The sequence below is a fragment of the Paramormyrops kingsleyae genome, chromosome 3 (assembly GCF_048594095.1).
Source record: "Paramormyrops kingsleyae isolate MSU_618 chromosome 3, PKINGS_0.4, whole genome shotgun sequence".
Taxonomy (NCBI): domain Eukaryota; kingdom Metazoa; phylum Chordata; class Actinopteri; order Osteoglossiformes; family Mormyridae; genus Paramormyrops; species Paramormyrops kingsleyae.
This window is the reverse complement of record NC_132799.1, coordinates 34,712,952-34,731,175: the sequence shown is the minus strand read 5'-3', so window position 1 is coordinate 34,731,175 and position 18,224 is coordinate 34,712,952. Positions and strand designations below refer to the sequence as shown.

Below are 18,224 nucleotides of genomic sequence, written 5' to 3'. Positions count from 1 at the left end.
TCCCAGCTAGAGGTTGAACAGTGACAATAGTCAAGTAAATCTCAGTAAGTATTCCCCACTCATGCACAAGGAGGCCTAGGGTATAGCTGTCTGAGGGAAGGGATCCACTACCACTACTAAATTCTTTGTTCTCTTTATAAATTGTAAGTTCTTATTCAATTCAGGCAATCAATGATTTGAAATCCATACCAACAGCACAATAAACCATCTTGACGATGTCCAATACACCCCCGCAACATTTTATTACTAGGTCCTTTTGGTTATAATTGCTTTTGACAGCAGGTGTGAGGAATTCTACTGAATGAAAAGAATCCGTAGATTCTATATAAGTCTGTTCCCATCACAGGTGTGCAGACTGTTTGCCCAATATGGTGGCAGCCCAAACAAGGGCAGGTCCTGACAGTAAAAAATAATAGCAAACAAGTTCTTCATTGGAAATTGAAATAAAATTGCAGCACCGTTCTGGGTTCCTATGAAAGCTGCCCGGAACTGTTTCCCTGGTCGGTGTTTAATAGAAAAATCCCTTACTGCCTTTGATACTTTGGGATTCAGGAGGTGAAACTGACATATCTCAGTTGCTGTTTCTGTTGTTCCTGTTCCACTGCGTTGATGGTTGGCTCATTATTCTGTCATATATCATCTAGATCAGGGGTGCCCAACTCCAGTCCTGGAGGGCCAGAGCCCTGCACATTTTTGGGTTTCCCCTCATTTAACACACCTGATTCAACTCCTTGTGCTAATTACCACACAGCTCTTGAGCTGAATCATTTATGGTGGAACAGGGAAAGAACTAAGCTAAACAGGGCTCCGGCCCCCAGAGGGCTGTTCCACGAAACAGGATTTCTTGCTTTGATGGATAACTTGTAGGATTTAAGGTAGTCTGGGCTAAATATAAGGGAACGAAAATTAAGTCCATTTAGCCCAGACTACCTTAAATCCAAGATGTTATCTGGCTAAGCAAGAAATCCTCCTTCATGGAATACCCCCCAGGACTGCAGTTGGGCACCCCTGATCTAGATAATCAGAACAACAACCTTTATTTTCCAGGAACTAGAAACAATAGAAAATCTCTGACTACAAAACGTAATCATGAATAGGGAAAGGTGAACCCACTTGCAGAAGCGAACAGGATAACCAAACAATCCAAGATATGCTGGGATACTGTTGTAGGTTAAGTGCCACTACACAGCTACTACACACTACACGGCTACTACACACTACACAGTGCTACACAGCTGGCTGCAATACTGGGCAAATCACTGAAGGTGTTAACTGTTTAAGTAACCAGACAGATTCATTACTGTGAGTCATTACTTGTTTAAACCTGGGCGGGGTGACCAGTCATCTCTGCTTGCTCATAGCTGACCTAAGAGTTACTGTTTTCACATCAAAATAGCACTTTTATAAACCATTTAAAAAGGCACTGGCTCCACAAGAAGGAACATAAATATTTCAGTTTATTTTTTTTCACAAAAAAAAGCTCTTCGGCAAACCAGTAAGTGTTCTCAGCAGCTACTTACCGATACGGTCAGGAGAATATTTCCTCTTTCAGATATAAATCACTGGCATGAGTGCGGCAGGTGTTCTTCTCCTGCTACCCGAGCTGCCCCATGCAACCATGTCGTCATGCCGTGGAAGCCACACGGGAGCCCCGGCAGCTGCAGCGCCTTGCGGCCCCTGGGGATGAGGGGAGACGAAAGCGACGGCAGGAAACCACAGGAAGTATCTGCCCGATAACATGGCCGCACAAATGTCCGCAAAGTCTCGCTGCAGCCACCTGTGCCGCTGTGTCGGCCGCTTCGCCGGTGCCACCTGGAGCCATGCGGGCAGAAAGAGCCACAACCACAGTAGCTGGTGAATTAGCAGGTGGCTCTACCTCCAGTTTTATTCACATCATTCTCAGATCAAGCCGTCTGCAGCTGTTCCACAATACCAGCGAGGCCTAAAGCTATAGGTGCAGTGCAATATTCTTTTTCTGATTCAGTTTTTTTTATTCTTTCACTCTGATTTTCATCCATAGACAGCCACACTTCATACAAACGTTTATAATGACAGTAAAGCTGAAAAATGGGAACTGTTGTCCATAAATGAATCTTGTGGCCTTATTTTTACAACTGACTATAGGGTAATATAGTGTGTACTACACCCTGAGAGTCATTCCAGGTCTGAAGTATTATGTCAGGTTTTTGCTGTTATGAAATTAAATTAATATAGCATACCAAGCACCCTCTCTCTTTCTTTCTCCGTTGTGAAGCCGATGTTGATTACATTTCTTAGTTTTCAATATTTTTACAGGTCTAGTAGCATTTCTGGAAGACACCCTCCCCCAATAGCTGTTGCTGTTTCTAATCACATTTTTTAAATCACCATATGAAATGGGTGAAATTTTTCAGGAATAAAAATAGACTGTGAGTTCAGTGAGATGAAGAATTTTAGGTTCAAAGTGCACACACATTAATTTGAATTAGAAGAATGTGAATTAATAATATGCTTAACCTATCTCTTACTTAAACCATTTCGCATAGCTGAAATACCCGTGGACATGAAAAAATTGCACATGGTTTACCTAACTGGTCATGGAATGAATCAATGCAAGGCTGGCTCCCCCTGCAGGCCACTGGAGTACACTGCAATTTCTAAAAGGAGCCAGATTCACTGATAGTTATATCATTCTTTATTGGCCCAGCAAACCAGGCATGAAGCCATGTAGTAAAATTGCAGCCTCAAAATTTGCTGGACCCACCCCTTCGAAAATTTATTTCTGGCTACGGGCCTGCACCACACCACCATGCACAGAGAGATCTGAACAGCCTATCCTTTATTTTTTTAAATCATAGAAATGTAACATACTGCATATTAAGTTTTGTTACAGGGGAACATCACACGCATTGGAAACATTACAAATGGGTTCAGTAACAGCTATGTAACTGCAACATGATGTAAATCACCATACAGACCACACCCTATGGGTTACATATAATCAAAATCAAATAGATGTTTAATTCATCAAATAAAAAAATAAACATATCTAATTGCCAGCATCCTTCTCAGTTGACAATGACAGTAGAGGTCACAGACGTGAAGCTGAAGGTCACTGTGTTGTACGAGAGGCAGGTTAGCGCCCCGCTATCGGACGCATTCACTGGGGTGAGGGAGAGGAGGTCGCCCTGCTGTACCAGCTCCCCCAGCAGCCAGGTGTAGCTGCATGCCGGGTGACACTCAGCCACACACTTTAGGGTCACCCATGATCCCGGAGCTACAGATATTTCCGAGCCAACTGGACCTCCACCGATCTCTACGATGGTCGCATTCAAGGGCCCATCTAAAGAAGAACCAAACGTCAACATGGAACCACACAGACCTGTTGGCAGCTAGCTGTCGTATGGGGTTGCTATGGTGACCACCAAAATGAGAATTGTGGCCGCATCGGTAAAACTCACAGTTGACAACCATGTGATATTCCAGGCTCGGTGTCACCACGGCTCCCTCGATGACACTGCACTGGTAGAATCCCCCGTCAGATCGCAGCACTGGAGAGAAGGACAGTGTGGTGTTGCTCGTAGACAGAGTGACCCTGTCGCTGAGCATCACAGGGTGGTTGTTCCTGAGCCACTGGACAGAGGCAGCAGGACCAGCACCGATACAATTCAAAGAGAAGGGTCTGTCGTCGGTGGGCGGCAGGACAGAAGCTGGCTGTACTGAGATCGGATCTGGTGGACAATTGAGAGACATTTCAATTTATAGCCTTATCATTTCAGGGACATAGTCAGATGACTGCATTTTGAAAAGTGCTGGTCGGAATAAATTTTACGTTTAACGCAACAGTGAACATCCTGAGATTGGTTAGTTAATGAAATACATAAATTTAATATCGCAAGAATGAGAAACTTTTTTTCCGTAAACTATAGATAAAGAGGAACTACTCGGAAAAAAAATGCAAGTTGCTTTTGAATGTAGCTAACGTATTGTTTCTAGAGTAAAACAAACAAAAACAAACTTACAGTAAATAATCTATACTGTCGCATTGTGCACATTTTCATCCCCATACTGCTGTAGGTACCTATATATTAACTTTTTTATTCTTATATTGCATAGTCTTGTCTAGTGTTACACTGTCTTGTCCAATATCGGAATGCTGTTTGTCCCCCCCCCCATTTCACTGTGTTCCCTGAATACATGTGACAAGAAAAGCTTGAAACGTCAGATAATCTCTGGCCTCATTACACAGCATAATACATCATATCTCTTATTCTATTATTTTAATGTAACAGTGCTCTTACCCGAGTGTGGATTTTGAACTCAGAGGAGGAGTTAACAAAATGAGTCAATGGCGTTTAGTCATATTCCACAATTTACCAACCTGTCAGGGGGATGGTCTTTTTGACTGTGACCGAGACTCTGGACAGAGTGTTCTCGGCAATGCATGTCAGAGTTTCAGAGTTCTCTGTTGCCTCGACAGTTAAGACAAGCTTATCCCCATTGTATGTTTTCCCATAGATGCTCCAGGTGAAGCTGCAGGATGGAATGCAATAGGCCAAACACAGGAAAGTGTAGGTGGTTCCAGGTTTCACTGCACTGGGTCCCACTATTTCTGTGTTTGTTGGTCCATCTGCAAGAGAAACTCTATCATTACCGTCTAATTACTATTGTTTAATCCATCTATCCTTCCGCCTTGTCTTTCAACCTCTTATCCAGTACAAGGTCATTAGAGGCGGGGGGGTTAGTGGCCATTGACACCCATGTGGAGACCTTAAGAACATAAGACCTAGGGAAGCTTCACCCCGTTGGTACCGGCGTTTTAGCTGACACCCTTCAGATGATTCCACCTTATCAGGATCCATCAGAACCAGGCAGCACGGGGCACATGTCAGTTGTAGGACCTGCATGTTAGTCCTGCTCAGGGCATGCACACTCGACTACTGGCAGTTCAGAGCCACCAATTCACCAAAATCATTGTTTCTCAATCCTTTCCTCAGGGACCCACAGACAGTCCATGTTTTTGCTGACCCCAATTAGGAGCTGGGAGGGAGTGAAAATGTGGACCGGCTATGGGGCCCTGAGGACCGGATTGGGAAACACTGACCTAAATGCATGTATTTGAACTGCAGCGTGAAAGCTGTGCAACACAGGCAGTATGTGAAAGAAAAAACCTGGGATTATCAACTGGAATCATTGTGCTGCAGTCAGTCACCTACCCGCCACTTGGATGGTCTTCACCGTTTCGGCGAAGAGCATAGAGATGTCGTTCCACGCTTTGCAAATGAGTTGCACTGTAAGCATCCACTGCTGTGCAGTGATCTCTATCTCGCTGCTCTGCTCGCTTTGCTCACTGCCGTCAACGTTCCAGTAGTACTGGCAGTCTGGGTGACAGGAAGCCGAGCATGAAAACTTAGATGATGTCCCGGCTACCATCAGATCCACCCCAGCGATTTCCACATCTGACGGTCCCTCTAGGAAAAGAAAAAGAAATGGTTATCGTGTTGCACATCCGGTTTGTTTATGTGGAATTATTCTTTAATCAATCTTGTTAATTTCACTCCTTTGACCTCAAGAGATATAATCACAGTTTGCATATTTCAGTATGTAGTGATAACTAAGCTGTAAAAATGCCTTTATCACATTATTAGCTACCTACGTGTCACTAAAAGACTCCTCGTGACTGTAGCAGACTGCCCAGAGACTGTATTCTTTGCCTCACACGTGAGGACTTCAGAGCCGACCAGCTGTTTGAGAAGGATGTCTAGCTCTGCTCCTTGAACTGTTTTCCCATCCGACTTCCAGGTATAGCTACATGAAGGGTAACAGTCGGCTGTACATGAGAATCCGTATGGAATTCCAACCGTAACTACGCCTGGTCCAGATATTACCACATTTGTCGGTCCAGCTAGATGACAGAAATAACACAGTAACTATATGGGCTACTGAACAGAAAATTCAGTTTATCTGTTTGCATAATTCACCCAGGCACAGAAAAAATATTAATGGCATAGTTTTTACACAATTACATAACCAGTTAAAATTAATGCCGTAAAAATATATACTCTATGTAATTTTTAACTATTGCATTTGTAAACAATAATTATGAATCGATGCAAGAATATTAAATGAAAATATACATTTTGAAGTGTACAATATTAAATGAAACTAAATAGAAATTATAATTCGTATTTTAAGACCTTAAACACATAATATTTACACACTGTCTTAGAAACTATCTTTACATTGCTTAGATATACTACATAATTAACGTAAGTCTGAGGTCTATTCCAGCAACAATTGCAATCTGATTTAAAATTAGCTGGGTTTGTGACCACGGCATTTACAGCTAGCCTGAAAATTCACACGAGAAACTTTGCCTTCGGGTGGATACAACACATATAGAAACTGGCTACTGCCATTGTTCCATTTGCTTTTAAATCACTCACACGATCTTGTGTCATCGGCGGCGATGTCATCGCCTTTAACCCTGGTTGAGCCTGAATAGGAGATTGATTGTTATGTGAAAATGCCATCGCCAGACTGCATGCATTCCTATATTTCAGTTGTTATATCATTCGGATTCGTTCAGCTTACCTGCCAGGATGGTGAGCAGTAGAAGCACAGAGTTTCTGTTCATCATTGTGATGAAAATGAATAAAATCAGCTCTGAAGCCTCAAAGACGGACCTTCTCCTATTATAGTCCAGCGGCAAGAGCCCTTTATCACGGCCCCTACCAAAAGGACGCTCCCATTTTCCCCCCCATATTCGGCAACTTCATCTCTTACATCATTTCTCAGACGTGAATCGTGATCTCACAATCGTGTGTGTTTGCATGGCCCTGTTTTTTTGTTTTGGTGTGGTTGGCCAGGCTGAAAGTAGGTAAGGCGTTCAGAGAGAATTCCTTTGTCCCGTGTTATTTACCGAACTGTGAAAAATTACAGCACACAGATCAAACAAACTCATACATCTAAAGACAGAGGAGCAGGTCAAAGGGTGCACTAATGTTTAAGGTGGTATGGGCCTCACTTTAACTACCAATTTCATGCATTTTTTAGTTTAATATACGCAATAAAACACAATGCTGTAAACTTTTCATGTACTTATTTAATCGTAAAACACTTGCCTGTCTTCAACTCGAGACCTATTTAATCATTCAATGAAGGACAAGTGGGCATGCACCATTTTCCCCGACATTTTTGTCAGGACAAATGTCTTGTAGGTGATGACAATCAATCACGCAAGCTAATGCCAGTTTACAGGCAATTACTAATATTTACAGAATAATGGTCTGTGTCTTACATATATGTTTAGCTGTCAGTAAATTTACCAACAGCAAGTAACATTAGTCAGAGGAAAGTATACCAAAACTAAACTTCTTAATTAAAAACTTTCTGTTTCTGTTAATGTGTGGAATTTCTGTTACGGTGAATAATTAAGTGAGTAGAAGATTAATTGATCTGCAAAATGCATAAAGATGAAATATTCTTTACAAAATTTGAATCAAGATCAGTGTATTATTTTTGTTTTGTGTAATTTTACAGTGCAAAAAAAAAAAAAATTAAAGGAGCATCATGCAAAAGTTTGGGCACCCCAAGAGATTTGAACTCTCAGATAACTTTGACCAAGTTTTCAGTTCTTAATTAGCTTGTTATGGCTATGGTTTGTTCACAATCATCGTTAGCTGATGCAAATTTGAAAATAGTCAAGTTTGAAGCAGTCAAGGGCTCCTCTAAGTAGCTGCCTAGGACTCTGAAAATTAAAATAATTGATGCTCACAAAGCAAGGGAAGCCTATCAGATTATATCAAAGCATTTCAGGTTAGCTATTTCCCACGTTCATAATGTAATTAAGAAATGGCAGTTAACAGGAATGGTGGAGATCAAGGTGAAAGAGCAGATTGCTATAAAGGCAAATCAACGCCCTTGTTTGACCTCAAAAGATCAGGAATATTTAGCAGACTTTGGAATGGTGGTGCCCTGTCCTACTCTGCAGTGACACATGCACAAATATGACCTTTATGGAAGAGTCATCGGAGAAGAACCTTCTCCTGCATCCTCATCATAAAACCCACTCAGAAGTTTGCAAATGAACATCCAAACAAGCTGATGCGCTTTAGAAACCAGTCATGCAAACCGATGAAGTTAAAATAAAACTTCTTGGCCACAATGAGCAAAGGTATACTTGGAGAAAAAAGGTGGAGAATTCATGAAAAGAACAGCTCTCCTACTGTTAAACATAGGGGTGGCTTGGTCATTGTTGGGTTTGTGTTGCAACCAGTGGCACAGGGAACATTTTACTGGTAGAGGGAGGAATGGATTTAATTAAAAACCAGCAACTTCTTGAAGCAAACATCACACCATCCTTAAGCTGAAGGTTTCAGCATGGCCCTCACAGTCCCCTAACCTATACATGATCTCAAAAGAGCAGTGGCAATATGGCCCAAGAATCTCACAGAACTAAAAGCTTCTCTCAAGGGAGAATGGGTGAAAATCCCCCCAAAATAATTGAAAGACCCTTAGCTGGCTTCAAAAAGTGTTTACAAGCTGTCATACTTGCCAAAGAGAGTGTTAATAAGTGCTGACCATGCAGGCGCCCAAACCTTTTCTTCAGTTCATTATATTTTTTTGTTATTTGAAACTGTAAAAGGTGGAAATAAAAAGTAGTCTTGCTAAAATATCTCAGGAAATGTGTCATCTTTAACTTTATGCCTTTTGGAAATTAGTCAATCATTTACTTGCTTGGCTATTCACAGTAAAATAGATCTTGACCATGAAACAGTAACTGCATCACATGACCTATTAAGTGTTTGTCATGGGCACTGGAATTCATTACAATATCAATATGACAGCACACACTATACAATCAATAAGTTTCCAAAAAAAGAGCTATTCATCTAACCATTAATTCATGTCATTGATTAGAATTTATACTAGATTTAGAATTTATATTAGATTATAATTTATAAATCTATGTTCTACTGTTAAAAATGTTTTAAAGCAGAATTTGAATACTCATACCAATAAAATTATCATATTTCAGTTTCATAAACCTTAATAAACATAATATTGATCTCCAATTCACAGCATTAGCCACTGCTAGGTATATCTGGATGACCTGGCCATAGGTCAGCGTGCCTCAATAGATTTTATTTCAAATGTTATTTTAGTTACATAATACAGGTGTTTAATGGGAGGTGCTGCTAAGACTGTACTGAATCATCTTAAGGATCAGTATTACACAAGTGAAGGGCTATTGAGATAGGGCCTCTCTGTTATGAGGAACAAGAACACAAGGAACACTGAACAAGTAAAAGAGACGAGCCAAACCAAACAGGCTGCCGATCTATATCCTTTGCAATAGCATGGTGAGGAACACAAAGACACGGTTCTCTGGAAACAAACATATTAGCTGCTTAAACATGAAATTGTTATGGTTTGGCAGAAATACCACTAGACCAACAGAATGACCACTGTCATCATTTCAGATTCCTGACAAAAAATGACTCGTTCCAGTTATAGCAGAAGTGTGACTGTGCCTGTCAGACATCGTAAAGCATGTGCAAATGGACCTTCGCAGTAAAAATAAGCAGTCGTTCAAATTCCCTAAAATGTGGTTAATAGAAATGTAGAAAAGCTGATTTTAGAAAAGTAATAAAATGGATAATAATGAAGACAAACACAATAGGGATCCAGCAGTTAACGCTGATTGGACCCATAGTTATATGAATGGGCCATGTACCACTGGGCCACCAAGTGGGCAACTAATCAGAACAGCCCCTGAACAAGACACCAGTCCATCACAGGGTGAACAGACACACGCTCTTATACCTATGGGTGATGTACCATTTTCAATTGACATTACCTGAATGTGCTGAATGTGGACCATGATGGAAAAACAGAACATCCAGAGGAAACCTACATGAATATAGGAATAAGGTACAAACTGAGTGCAGACACACCCATACCTTAGAACCTCCACATTGTTAGGGGGTGAATGAGAGCAGCAGCTGGGAACAGGGACTTAATTATGCTTTTTCATTTAAGGTGTTTTCAAATGTTTAAATAAAGGGCAATAAGGCTGTTATTTTACTACATCTCACAATTTAGATTCCTTACCAAGCTACAGAGGATTCAGCTCCTCTGCCAGCTGACCCTCCTTGCCCGCGCTGCTGCCAGCATAAACTCGTTTGTTGGCATCGACACATGCAGTTTAGCATCACACCTTCTAAAGTCCTCTCATGTGTCCTCGTTTATGTCCAACAGACATCCATCAAGCACGGCAATGTTATGCAACATACATCATGCCACAAAGAATGACACAACCTTCTGAAGGCTGTACTGTAATTTTCCACCTGACTTATCTAAATATCTGAAACACATCCAGCAATCCAAATGTTCTTTCAGTTACACTACGTGCTTCATTCTGATAATGAAAGAATCACCCCCTTCGAAATATTCCCATTTTTTCCCTTTACAGCCTTAAGTGAGAACACACAAACCAATATTTTTTCCAGCTTTACTTACTCAATGCAACCTGTAACATCCAAGTGAAAGATATTACAGCTACAGTTCTGAAGAATTGTAAAAAATGAAAAATAAATACTGAGATTAATAAAGGATCACTCCCCTCCTAAACAATATCAACTCAATCAGGTGTAAGTAACCACCATGTCCACTGCAGACCATGGTTACTGGCTTCTACCTGTGATCAACTGTAATCAGTGTGATTAGTGAAGCATAAAAACAGCTGTGCATTCGAACCCTGATGACCTGGGATTTAGGGGAAAACCATAGGACAAACAGTTCAAATGCTAAAAGCAAAAATGTACCTTGAAATTTGGTCTGTTGGTGGTGCTGCAGAGGTGGGTGGATTAACCTCAAATTTGATACTTCAAGACTTCAAGACTTCAAGACTTTTTATTGTCATTGTACAGTTGCCTGGACAACGAAATTAGCTAGCAAGACCACAAAGATGCAAGAAAGTGTCAGTACAAGATATAAGAATAAGAAACACAGTATATGCAATGTATAGGTAGATACCTGGATAAATTTGCCAAATCTCATCAAAATTGACCAAGGTGTTCTATGGGCTACCATAATCTCGTACTCCCATACTCTCCATGACAGAGAGTATAATAATATTAATAGTGAAAAATTCTAACAATCATAATACTGTAGGTATCTTGCATCTTCAGTTCTTAGCCCATAATTACATGTACGTACACTACAAAAGTTAGTGTCAATGTCTATGTGTGATGAATCAGTCAATGGCATTTCTGTGGCCAAAAACACCCTGTTAATGAAAGAATTCAGTCAAGAATGCCCAGGCTCAGTACTGCTAACTGAACGGTCAAAGGTGCAAAAATAACAACTGAGTGCATCTCGGGTGTACAGAAAGGCAATAGGCACAACTCATATAGCCTCGAAGTGGTTCTGGAGAAAAATGTGGGTCCTACAGTATGTGGTGCAACACAGGAATACCTAATGAAAATGGCCACTGTATACACAATGTACAGTTACAGTGCATAAGCAGGCGTATTGATAAAGGAATCTGCGGAAATCAAGAAAAGTCAACATTCCAGGAAATACAGTTCATGCATGTCTATCCAATTTTTTATTTCAGACGCTCAAAATAATAGATAAATAAATACAAAAAAAAACCCTCCAGCACACATGTCACATGTCACTTTTTATTTGTGTAATGATAATTAATGGGTGTTTAAGACCGTAATCTATCTCCCTTTGTAATTAGTCATGCAACAGAAGCAGAGGAGCCGTCTGCAACGGCACCGTTGAATTGATGACTTTGTGAAGAGAGTAGTTTCATAAGTCAGGACACCTCCTACTTTGAACATGTTCAGTTCAGAAGAATCGTACATGAGTAATCAATAAAATGTTTTAAAATAAAATCCAGTTAAAGTTGTATCTTTAAGAACTATTTATGTTCTTTTGATTGCATTTATATAGAAGGTCAAAAGCAATACAGATGGAGGAGCACAAAGCTCAAAATGCACCAAATGCTCAAAATGTCCAAAACAAATAATAGCAGTTTTTATTATTATTATTATTATTATTATTATTATTATTAAAACTACTACTACTACTATTACTAATAATAATAATAACAATAATAATAACAAGCTACTACCATTTATAAGAGGCAACAGGAAGCCTTGTAAGGTAGTAGCCCAGACTGTATATAAGAAGTCACTTCTAATCTTTTATTTCTTAAGTTCTTCTGTGGCAGGCTAATATAGAAAAACTGATGCTTTAAAATGGTTTTGGTCATCTTCTATCTGCTCATCCTGACAGGGTCACAGAGGGGTCCGGAACTATTCCCAGGCAGAACAGGGCCCAAGGCAGGGGTACACCCTGGATGGGACACCAAGCCATTGCAGGACATATACACTCACCTAAAGGATTATTAGGAACACCTGTTCAATTTCTCATTAATGCAATTATCTAATCAACCAATCACATGGCAGTTGCTTCAATGCATTTAGGGGTGTGGTCCTGGTCAAGACAATCTCCTGAACTCCAAACTGAATGTCAGAACGGGAAAGAAAGTTGATTTAAGCAATTTTGAGCGTGGCATGGTTGTTGGTGCCAGACGGGCCGGTCTGAGTATTTCACAATCTGCTCAGTTACTGGGATTTTCACGCACAACCATTTCTAGGGTTTACAAAGAATGGTGTGCAAAGGGAAAAACATCCAGTATGCGGCAGTCCTGTGGGCGAAAATGCCTTGTTGATGCTAGAGGTCAGAGGAGAATGGGCCGACTGATTCAAGCTGATAGAAGAGCAACTTTGACTGAAATAACCACTCGTTACAACCGAGGTATGCAGCAAAGCATTTGTGAAGCCAAAACACGCACAACCTTGAGGCGGATGGGCTACAACAGCAGAAGACCCCACCGGGTACCACTCATCTCCACTACAAATAGGAAAAAGAGGCTACAATTTGCACGAGCTCACCAAAATTGGACAATTGAAGACTGGAAAAATGTTGCCTGGTCTGATGAGTCTCGATTTCTGTTGAGACATTCAAATGGTAGAGTCAGAATTTGGCGTAAACAGAATGAGAACATGGATCCATCATGCCTTGTTACCACTGTGCAGGCTGCTGGTGGTGGTGTAATGGTGTGGGGGATGTTTTCTTGGCACACTTTAGGCCCCTTAGTGCCAATTGGGCATCGTTTAAATGCCACGGCCTACCTGAGCATTGTTTCTGACCATGTCCATCCCTTTATGACCACCATGTACCCATCCTCTGATGGCTACTTCCAGCAGGATAATGCACCATGTCACAAAGCTCGAATCATTTCAAATTGGTTTCTTGAACATGACAATGAGTTCACTGTACTAAAATGGCCCCCACAGTCACCAGATCTCAACCCAATAGAGCATCTTTGGGATGTGGTGGAACGGGAGCTTCGTGCCCTGGATGTGCATCCCACAAATCTCCATCAACTGCAAGATGCTATCCTATCAATATGGGCCAACATTTCTAAAGAATGCTTTCAGCACCTTGTTGAATCAATGCCACGTAGAATTAAGGCAGTTCTGAAGACGAAAGGGGGTCAAACACCGTATTAGTATGGTGTTCCTAATAATCCTTTAGGTGAGTGTACATGCACATGCTCACACATAACTGGCAATTTTAGATGTCAGTTAATCTAGCTGCCGGTTTTTGGACTGTGGAGAGAACATGCAAACTTCATACCTGCCAAATGGGTGTTGGATTCAAGCCCATAATGCTGCAAACGTGAGGCACCAATGCTAACTCCTAAGCCCCTATAAATGGTAGCACCAGCTTTAAAACTCTAACCTAAAGTAATATCAAATATTATACGAATAATAGTTAAACAGCTGTTGTTGGGGGAGTCTGTGTTCACATTTGTATAAATGACAAGCCTTGCAAATAAAAACAAGCTATTTAAACCTTATCAGGAAAAAGGATATTTGCTGTACTTACAGTAAGTTCCTCAAAGAAAGGGGGGGGGGGGGTCATGCTTTTTCACGCTTTGTTTAGCTTCTGCCAGTACAAACAAAGGCATTAAGCACATTATCAGAGAGGTTCAGCCCTGTGTCACGTCACCTATCTTTCGCAAATTTACATGCATGTAGATCACATAAAATACTGTGCCACGTGTCGATTACATTGTCATTTGAGATTAAATATTCAGATAAACCATGACAGACGTTATAAAAATAACCTCTACCTATAAACGTGACACACACACAAAACAGAAAATTGTGCTGTATGATTTTTACATTTGAACAAATTATATATTTTTATAGGCAATGAAACACATTGAAAGCAGAGATGTAGGAGAACTTTTCATTTATGTCTCCTGGATCAGAGCTGAATTACACTTAAAATGACGGCAGGAGGTTTAAATTCTGATTAAATCCTCTGTCACCCCCAGTAAAATATTTTGTTCTAGACTCTAAGACAAAAATAATGCATTACAGCATGCCAGGTTATATAAGCCAAATATTTGTTGACACATATGAGATGCGATATTTAACATCTCACACTGTCTATCTATGCCGCAAATTTCTGAATGGAGCAAATATCATAACATTTCACTTTTTTTCCATCACTCATCCACCTTTAATGTGCCCCCTCAGGTGGAAGCCATCAGCCCTGTGACATGGCTGTGATGATCATGTCACCTCACTAACTTCATATGCACCCTTAGTGATTTTGTTTTGGACCCAGCACTGGACTTATCTAGTACAGCTGAGCTTCCAGTGAATGTCCAGGTACAAGTGCAAGCAGTACTAAGACTGCAAGAACCTAATAAGACTATTTAAAACCAGAAGCACAACATAAGTGCACCATTCAGGGAACATAAAGAGGCACCAGGCTAGATAAGAAATGTATGGAACAGATGGGTCTTGAGGTGTTTCTTGAAGATGAAGAGGGAGTCTGATAATTCCACCATCAGGAAACCACACAAGAGAACCATCTAGAGTGACTCATGAGGCCCAAGCGGCGTTGGTTTGCTGACCAAAGGGGGTGAGAAGGGCCTTAGGCCTTGAGGAGACTTTTGATGGAGATGGGTGCCCGTGCGGTGATGAACCTCTAAGCCAGCACCAAGGACTTGAACTTGATGCAAGCGCCAATAAGGAGCTGCTGACGAGAGACAAGGAGGAGTGTGCTATGAGAAAGCTTAGGCTGAATGAATATCACATGCGCTGCTGTATCTTGAATCATCTGCAAACATCTGACAGCAGAAGCTGGTAGACCTGCTAGTAGAGAGTTACAGTAGTCTAGTTGTGAGGCAACAAGTGCCTGGACTAGAAGCTGAGTTGTATACTCAGATAGAAAAGGCCTGATCTTCTTGATGTTATACAGGGTAAAGCTGCAAGATCAGGGGAGAACTGTTAAGCGCTCAGCAAAGCACATGTTGGTCATCTATCAATATCCGTATGTTACCGGCAGACCTTGAAGGAGACAGTGTGGATGATCCATGATGAACAGTGATGTCATGATTGGCTGGCAGGGAAGACAAGAAGTTCAGCCATGGTGAAATTAAGCTGAAGGAAATAGTTCGTTATCCAGACTATGATTGGTAGTTTGGTAATATGTATTTAATTTTGATTGGCCCATCTGACGCATCTCCACTCTTGTGGCAGATTGAGTTTATTGCCTTGTCTATTAATCCCATTTTCCATCAGCTCTCCAAGAGCAATGAGCAAAGAACATACATTTTATGGGAAATTCCACATATTTTGAACTGAGAGTGGTCATTGATAAACCTACACTAGATCAAATGAAAGAAGTAAGACTCTCTGTAGGCAAATTTGAAGGTTTATTACAACAGACGCCAATGGACATACAATGGGAGTGAACCCAAAACGCAGACTCTGTCTCTGTGACACAAACATTTATTCGTCTCCATAGTGAAGATTTGGGTAGGGAACTGCCTGATCGGGATTTAATGCTTTAAATCACTCAGGGCCAAGAAAGATTTTTTTGTACTCCTGGCCAAGTTATTGGACTTGAATTTGCTGAGTTAATATCTAACAGTGTATTTATAATCGATCATATATAATCCAGGTCTTGGTAAAGATGACTGTGAATAACTTGTGTAAATAAGAAGGATGGTGTTCTTGACATAGTGCTTCAAAGGGTTCCTGTATTTACAGCCCATATTTATATACTTATTTAGTTAAGAACTTTGTTGCAACATCAAGGTATTAGAGATAAAATAGATATAGGTTTCAGTGGTATTATTTGTCACATCCGGTCCAGAATCCAGTTCATTAATCACCGGCTGCCAGCATGATCGCTCCCCCATTGCCATGCCCACCTCCAGATGATCCTAATGTCTAATCACCCACATCTGCAGTCAGTGTATTTAAGCTGATTCAGGTCAACATCTCCTTCCTCAGTCTTGAGGTTTGTTTTATTTCACACAAACTTTGAAGTTGACGTTTTTTGGTCAGTGGCTTTTGAATCAGTTTCTGATTTTTCACTTCTCTGATTTTGACCAATGCCCTGTGTCTTGGGGCCTGTCTATTGCACTTGGTCCTGCTTGGTAGCGCATAGTCGGCAGTCAGCACAAGTCCGGCGAGAACTGACCAATCTGAGGCTCACCTGCTGAAAAGGGAACAACTGGCACGCAGAAAAACTGGTCAAGCACTCGTATGTGTGCAGTTCAGGGTGTGACCTTGTGCCTGAGACCTTGTACTGTGCTCAGGACTACCCCAGTAAAGACAGATTTACAGTAATAAATTAGATAACTAACTCGATCCCCTCAAGCCTTCAAAATCAAAAATCAAAGCAAACATCACATGTGCCTTTACAATGGAAATGGTGTGCAAAATTCACAAGAACGTTAGAAATAAACACACATGGACAGGCCCAGTTAACAGTTAATTCATAAAAAGGCAGCTCCTAACTGTGGAATGCAGAATGCTGTCTGCTGACCTGGGCGCACCATCTTCATAAGGCATTTTAAATCCCACTTAACATTCATTACCCTTTGCTTGACCTTAATTCTTTAGGCCAAAGATAGCTGATGGTGGGGAATGATGGGAAAAGCATTGTGTCTTATACAAAATACACAGACTCTCAGGTGCTGTGTCAACATAAACATTGTGCAAAGTTAACAGTTTTCTGTCACTGGTTTCCTGCTGCTGCAGTAATCATGAAGGTGTAGGATCACGGTGCATGAGATACAGGCTGTGTTACCCCCATAAATGTAAGGAAATAACATATTATTATTGTGTGGTTCAGAGGGTAACCCTGATATCTTAAACTAGGGTGACCAGATAATCCATGTCAGGGAGGACACTTTGAGCTACTTCGGGTTTTACAAACTACTTTCAAACTGAAAGGCTCCTGTGCTCTGCTAAATAGTTCTGCTCTTCTTGTGCTTTGACTGGTTTGTTTCCTTGACTGAAAGACTCATCCAGCTGTTTCACATTAGTATTAGTGGCACATGCATGATTATAGGAGACTGACCAATCAGCACACAGCAAGAACTCAGTGCTCAAGTGAAATCCAGGTCCTTTTAATTGAAATGGTAATTTACAATTCCTGTCCTAGCGCAGAGTGTCCTCCCTGACATGGATTTTCTGGTCACCCTAAAGTCTTAAACCTCCAGGGGTGGTGGTTTGAATCGTACCGGTATCTGCCCCCCCTCCCGGCTCTCTTTGTTCCGCCCCCAGTTAGTGTGCAGTTACTATAATTAGTGTCTCTAAACTGCGTGCGTATGTGTGTATTAGAGGTGTAACGGTACACGTATTCGTACCGAAAAATGTCGGTGCGGGTCTTCCGCTTCGGTTCGCGTATGTACTGAACGAATGCAACAAATGCGGAACCTTTGTGTGTTTGTGTGTTTCATCCGAGCAGCATTCGGAAAGGGGCGGAGGAAGTCGCGCCACTACGCATGCGCGTGTACGTTCGCCTGTGAAACTGAATTCTGAAAGTTAAGTACAGTACAAGTATTTTTTAAATGCTGAACCATAATGGAAATTTATTTTGTCATGCTTTGCATTTTTTGAGACAATGTTTGTGTTGCACAGTTCGAATATGAAGCTGAACGCTGCTTTATGTGAATTCAGTACAGATCAGGTACTGTTATTTTTCTAAATGTGCCCCTAGGGTGACCAGAAAATCCATGTCAGGGAGGACACTCTGAGCTAGGACAGGAATTGTAAATTACCATTTCAATTAAAAGGACCTGGATTTCACTTGAGCACTGAGTTCTTGCTGTGTGCTGATTGGTC

General features: G+C 41.1%; 2 protein-coding genes across 2 annotated transcripts in view; one reads left to right on the top strand and one right to left on the bottom strand.

Annotated features, from left to right (window-relative positions):
* LOC140588276 (uncharacterized) overlaps nt 1–18,224 on the top strand; it is a 30,291-nt gene that overhangs the window by 8,425 nt on the left and 3,642 nt on the right. The gene's annotated exons all lie outside the window — the stretch shown is intronic.
* LOC111845694 (cell adhesion molecule CEACAM1-like) lies at nt 3,048–6,854 on the bottom strand. The gene is made up of 7 exons (XM_023815298.2): nt 6,574–6,854; nt 6,426–6,476; nt 5,636–5,884; nt 5,196–5,450; nt 4,361–4,609; nt 3,441–3,710; nt 3,048–3,322 (listed from the first exon to the last, which is right to left on the bottom strand). Exons 1-7 carry the CDS (start codon nt 6,617–6,619, stop codon nt 3,048–3,050), a joined length of 1,395 nt encoding a protein of 464 aa, XP_023671066.2. The 5' UTR covers nt 6,620–6,854.

Bases quoted from the DNA above. Each gene is read 5' to 3' on its own strand.
- LOC111845694 (XM_023815298.2), bottom strand. From the start codon at position 6,619: ATGATGAACAGAAACTCTGTGCTTCTACTGCTCACCATCCTGGCAG. The intron at 6,477-6,573 runs GTAAGCTGAACG...TCTCCTATTCAG, and splicing joins ACTGCTCACCATCCTGGCAG to GCTCAACCAGGGTTAAAGGC. The intron at 5,885-6,425 runs GTGAGTGATTTA...TCTGTCATCTAG, and splicing joins CGCCGATGACACAAGATCGT to CTGGACCGACAAATGTGGTA.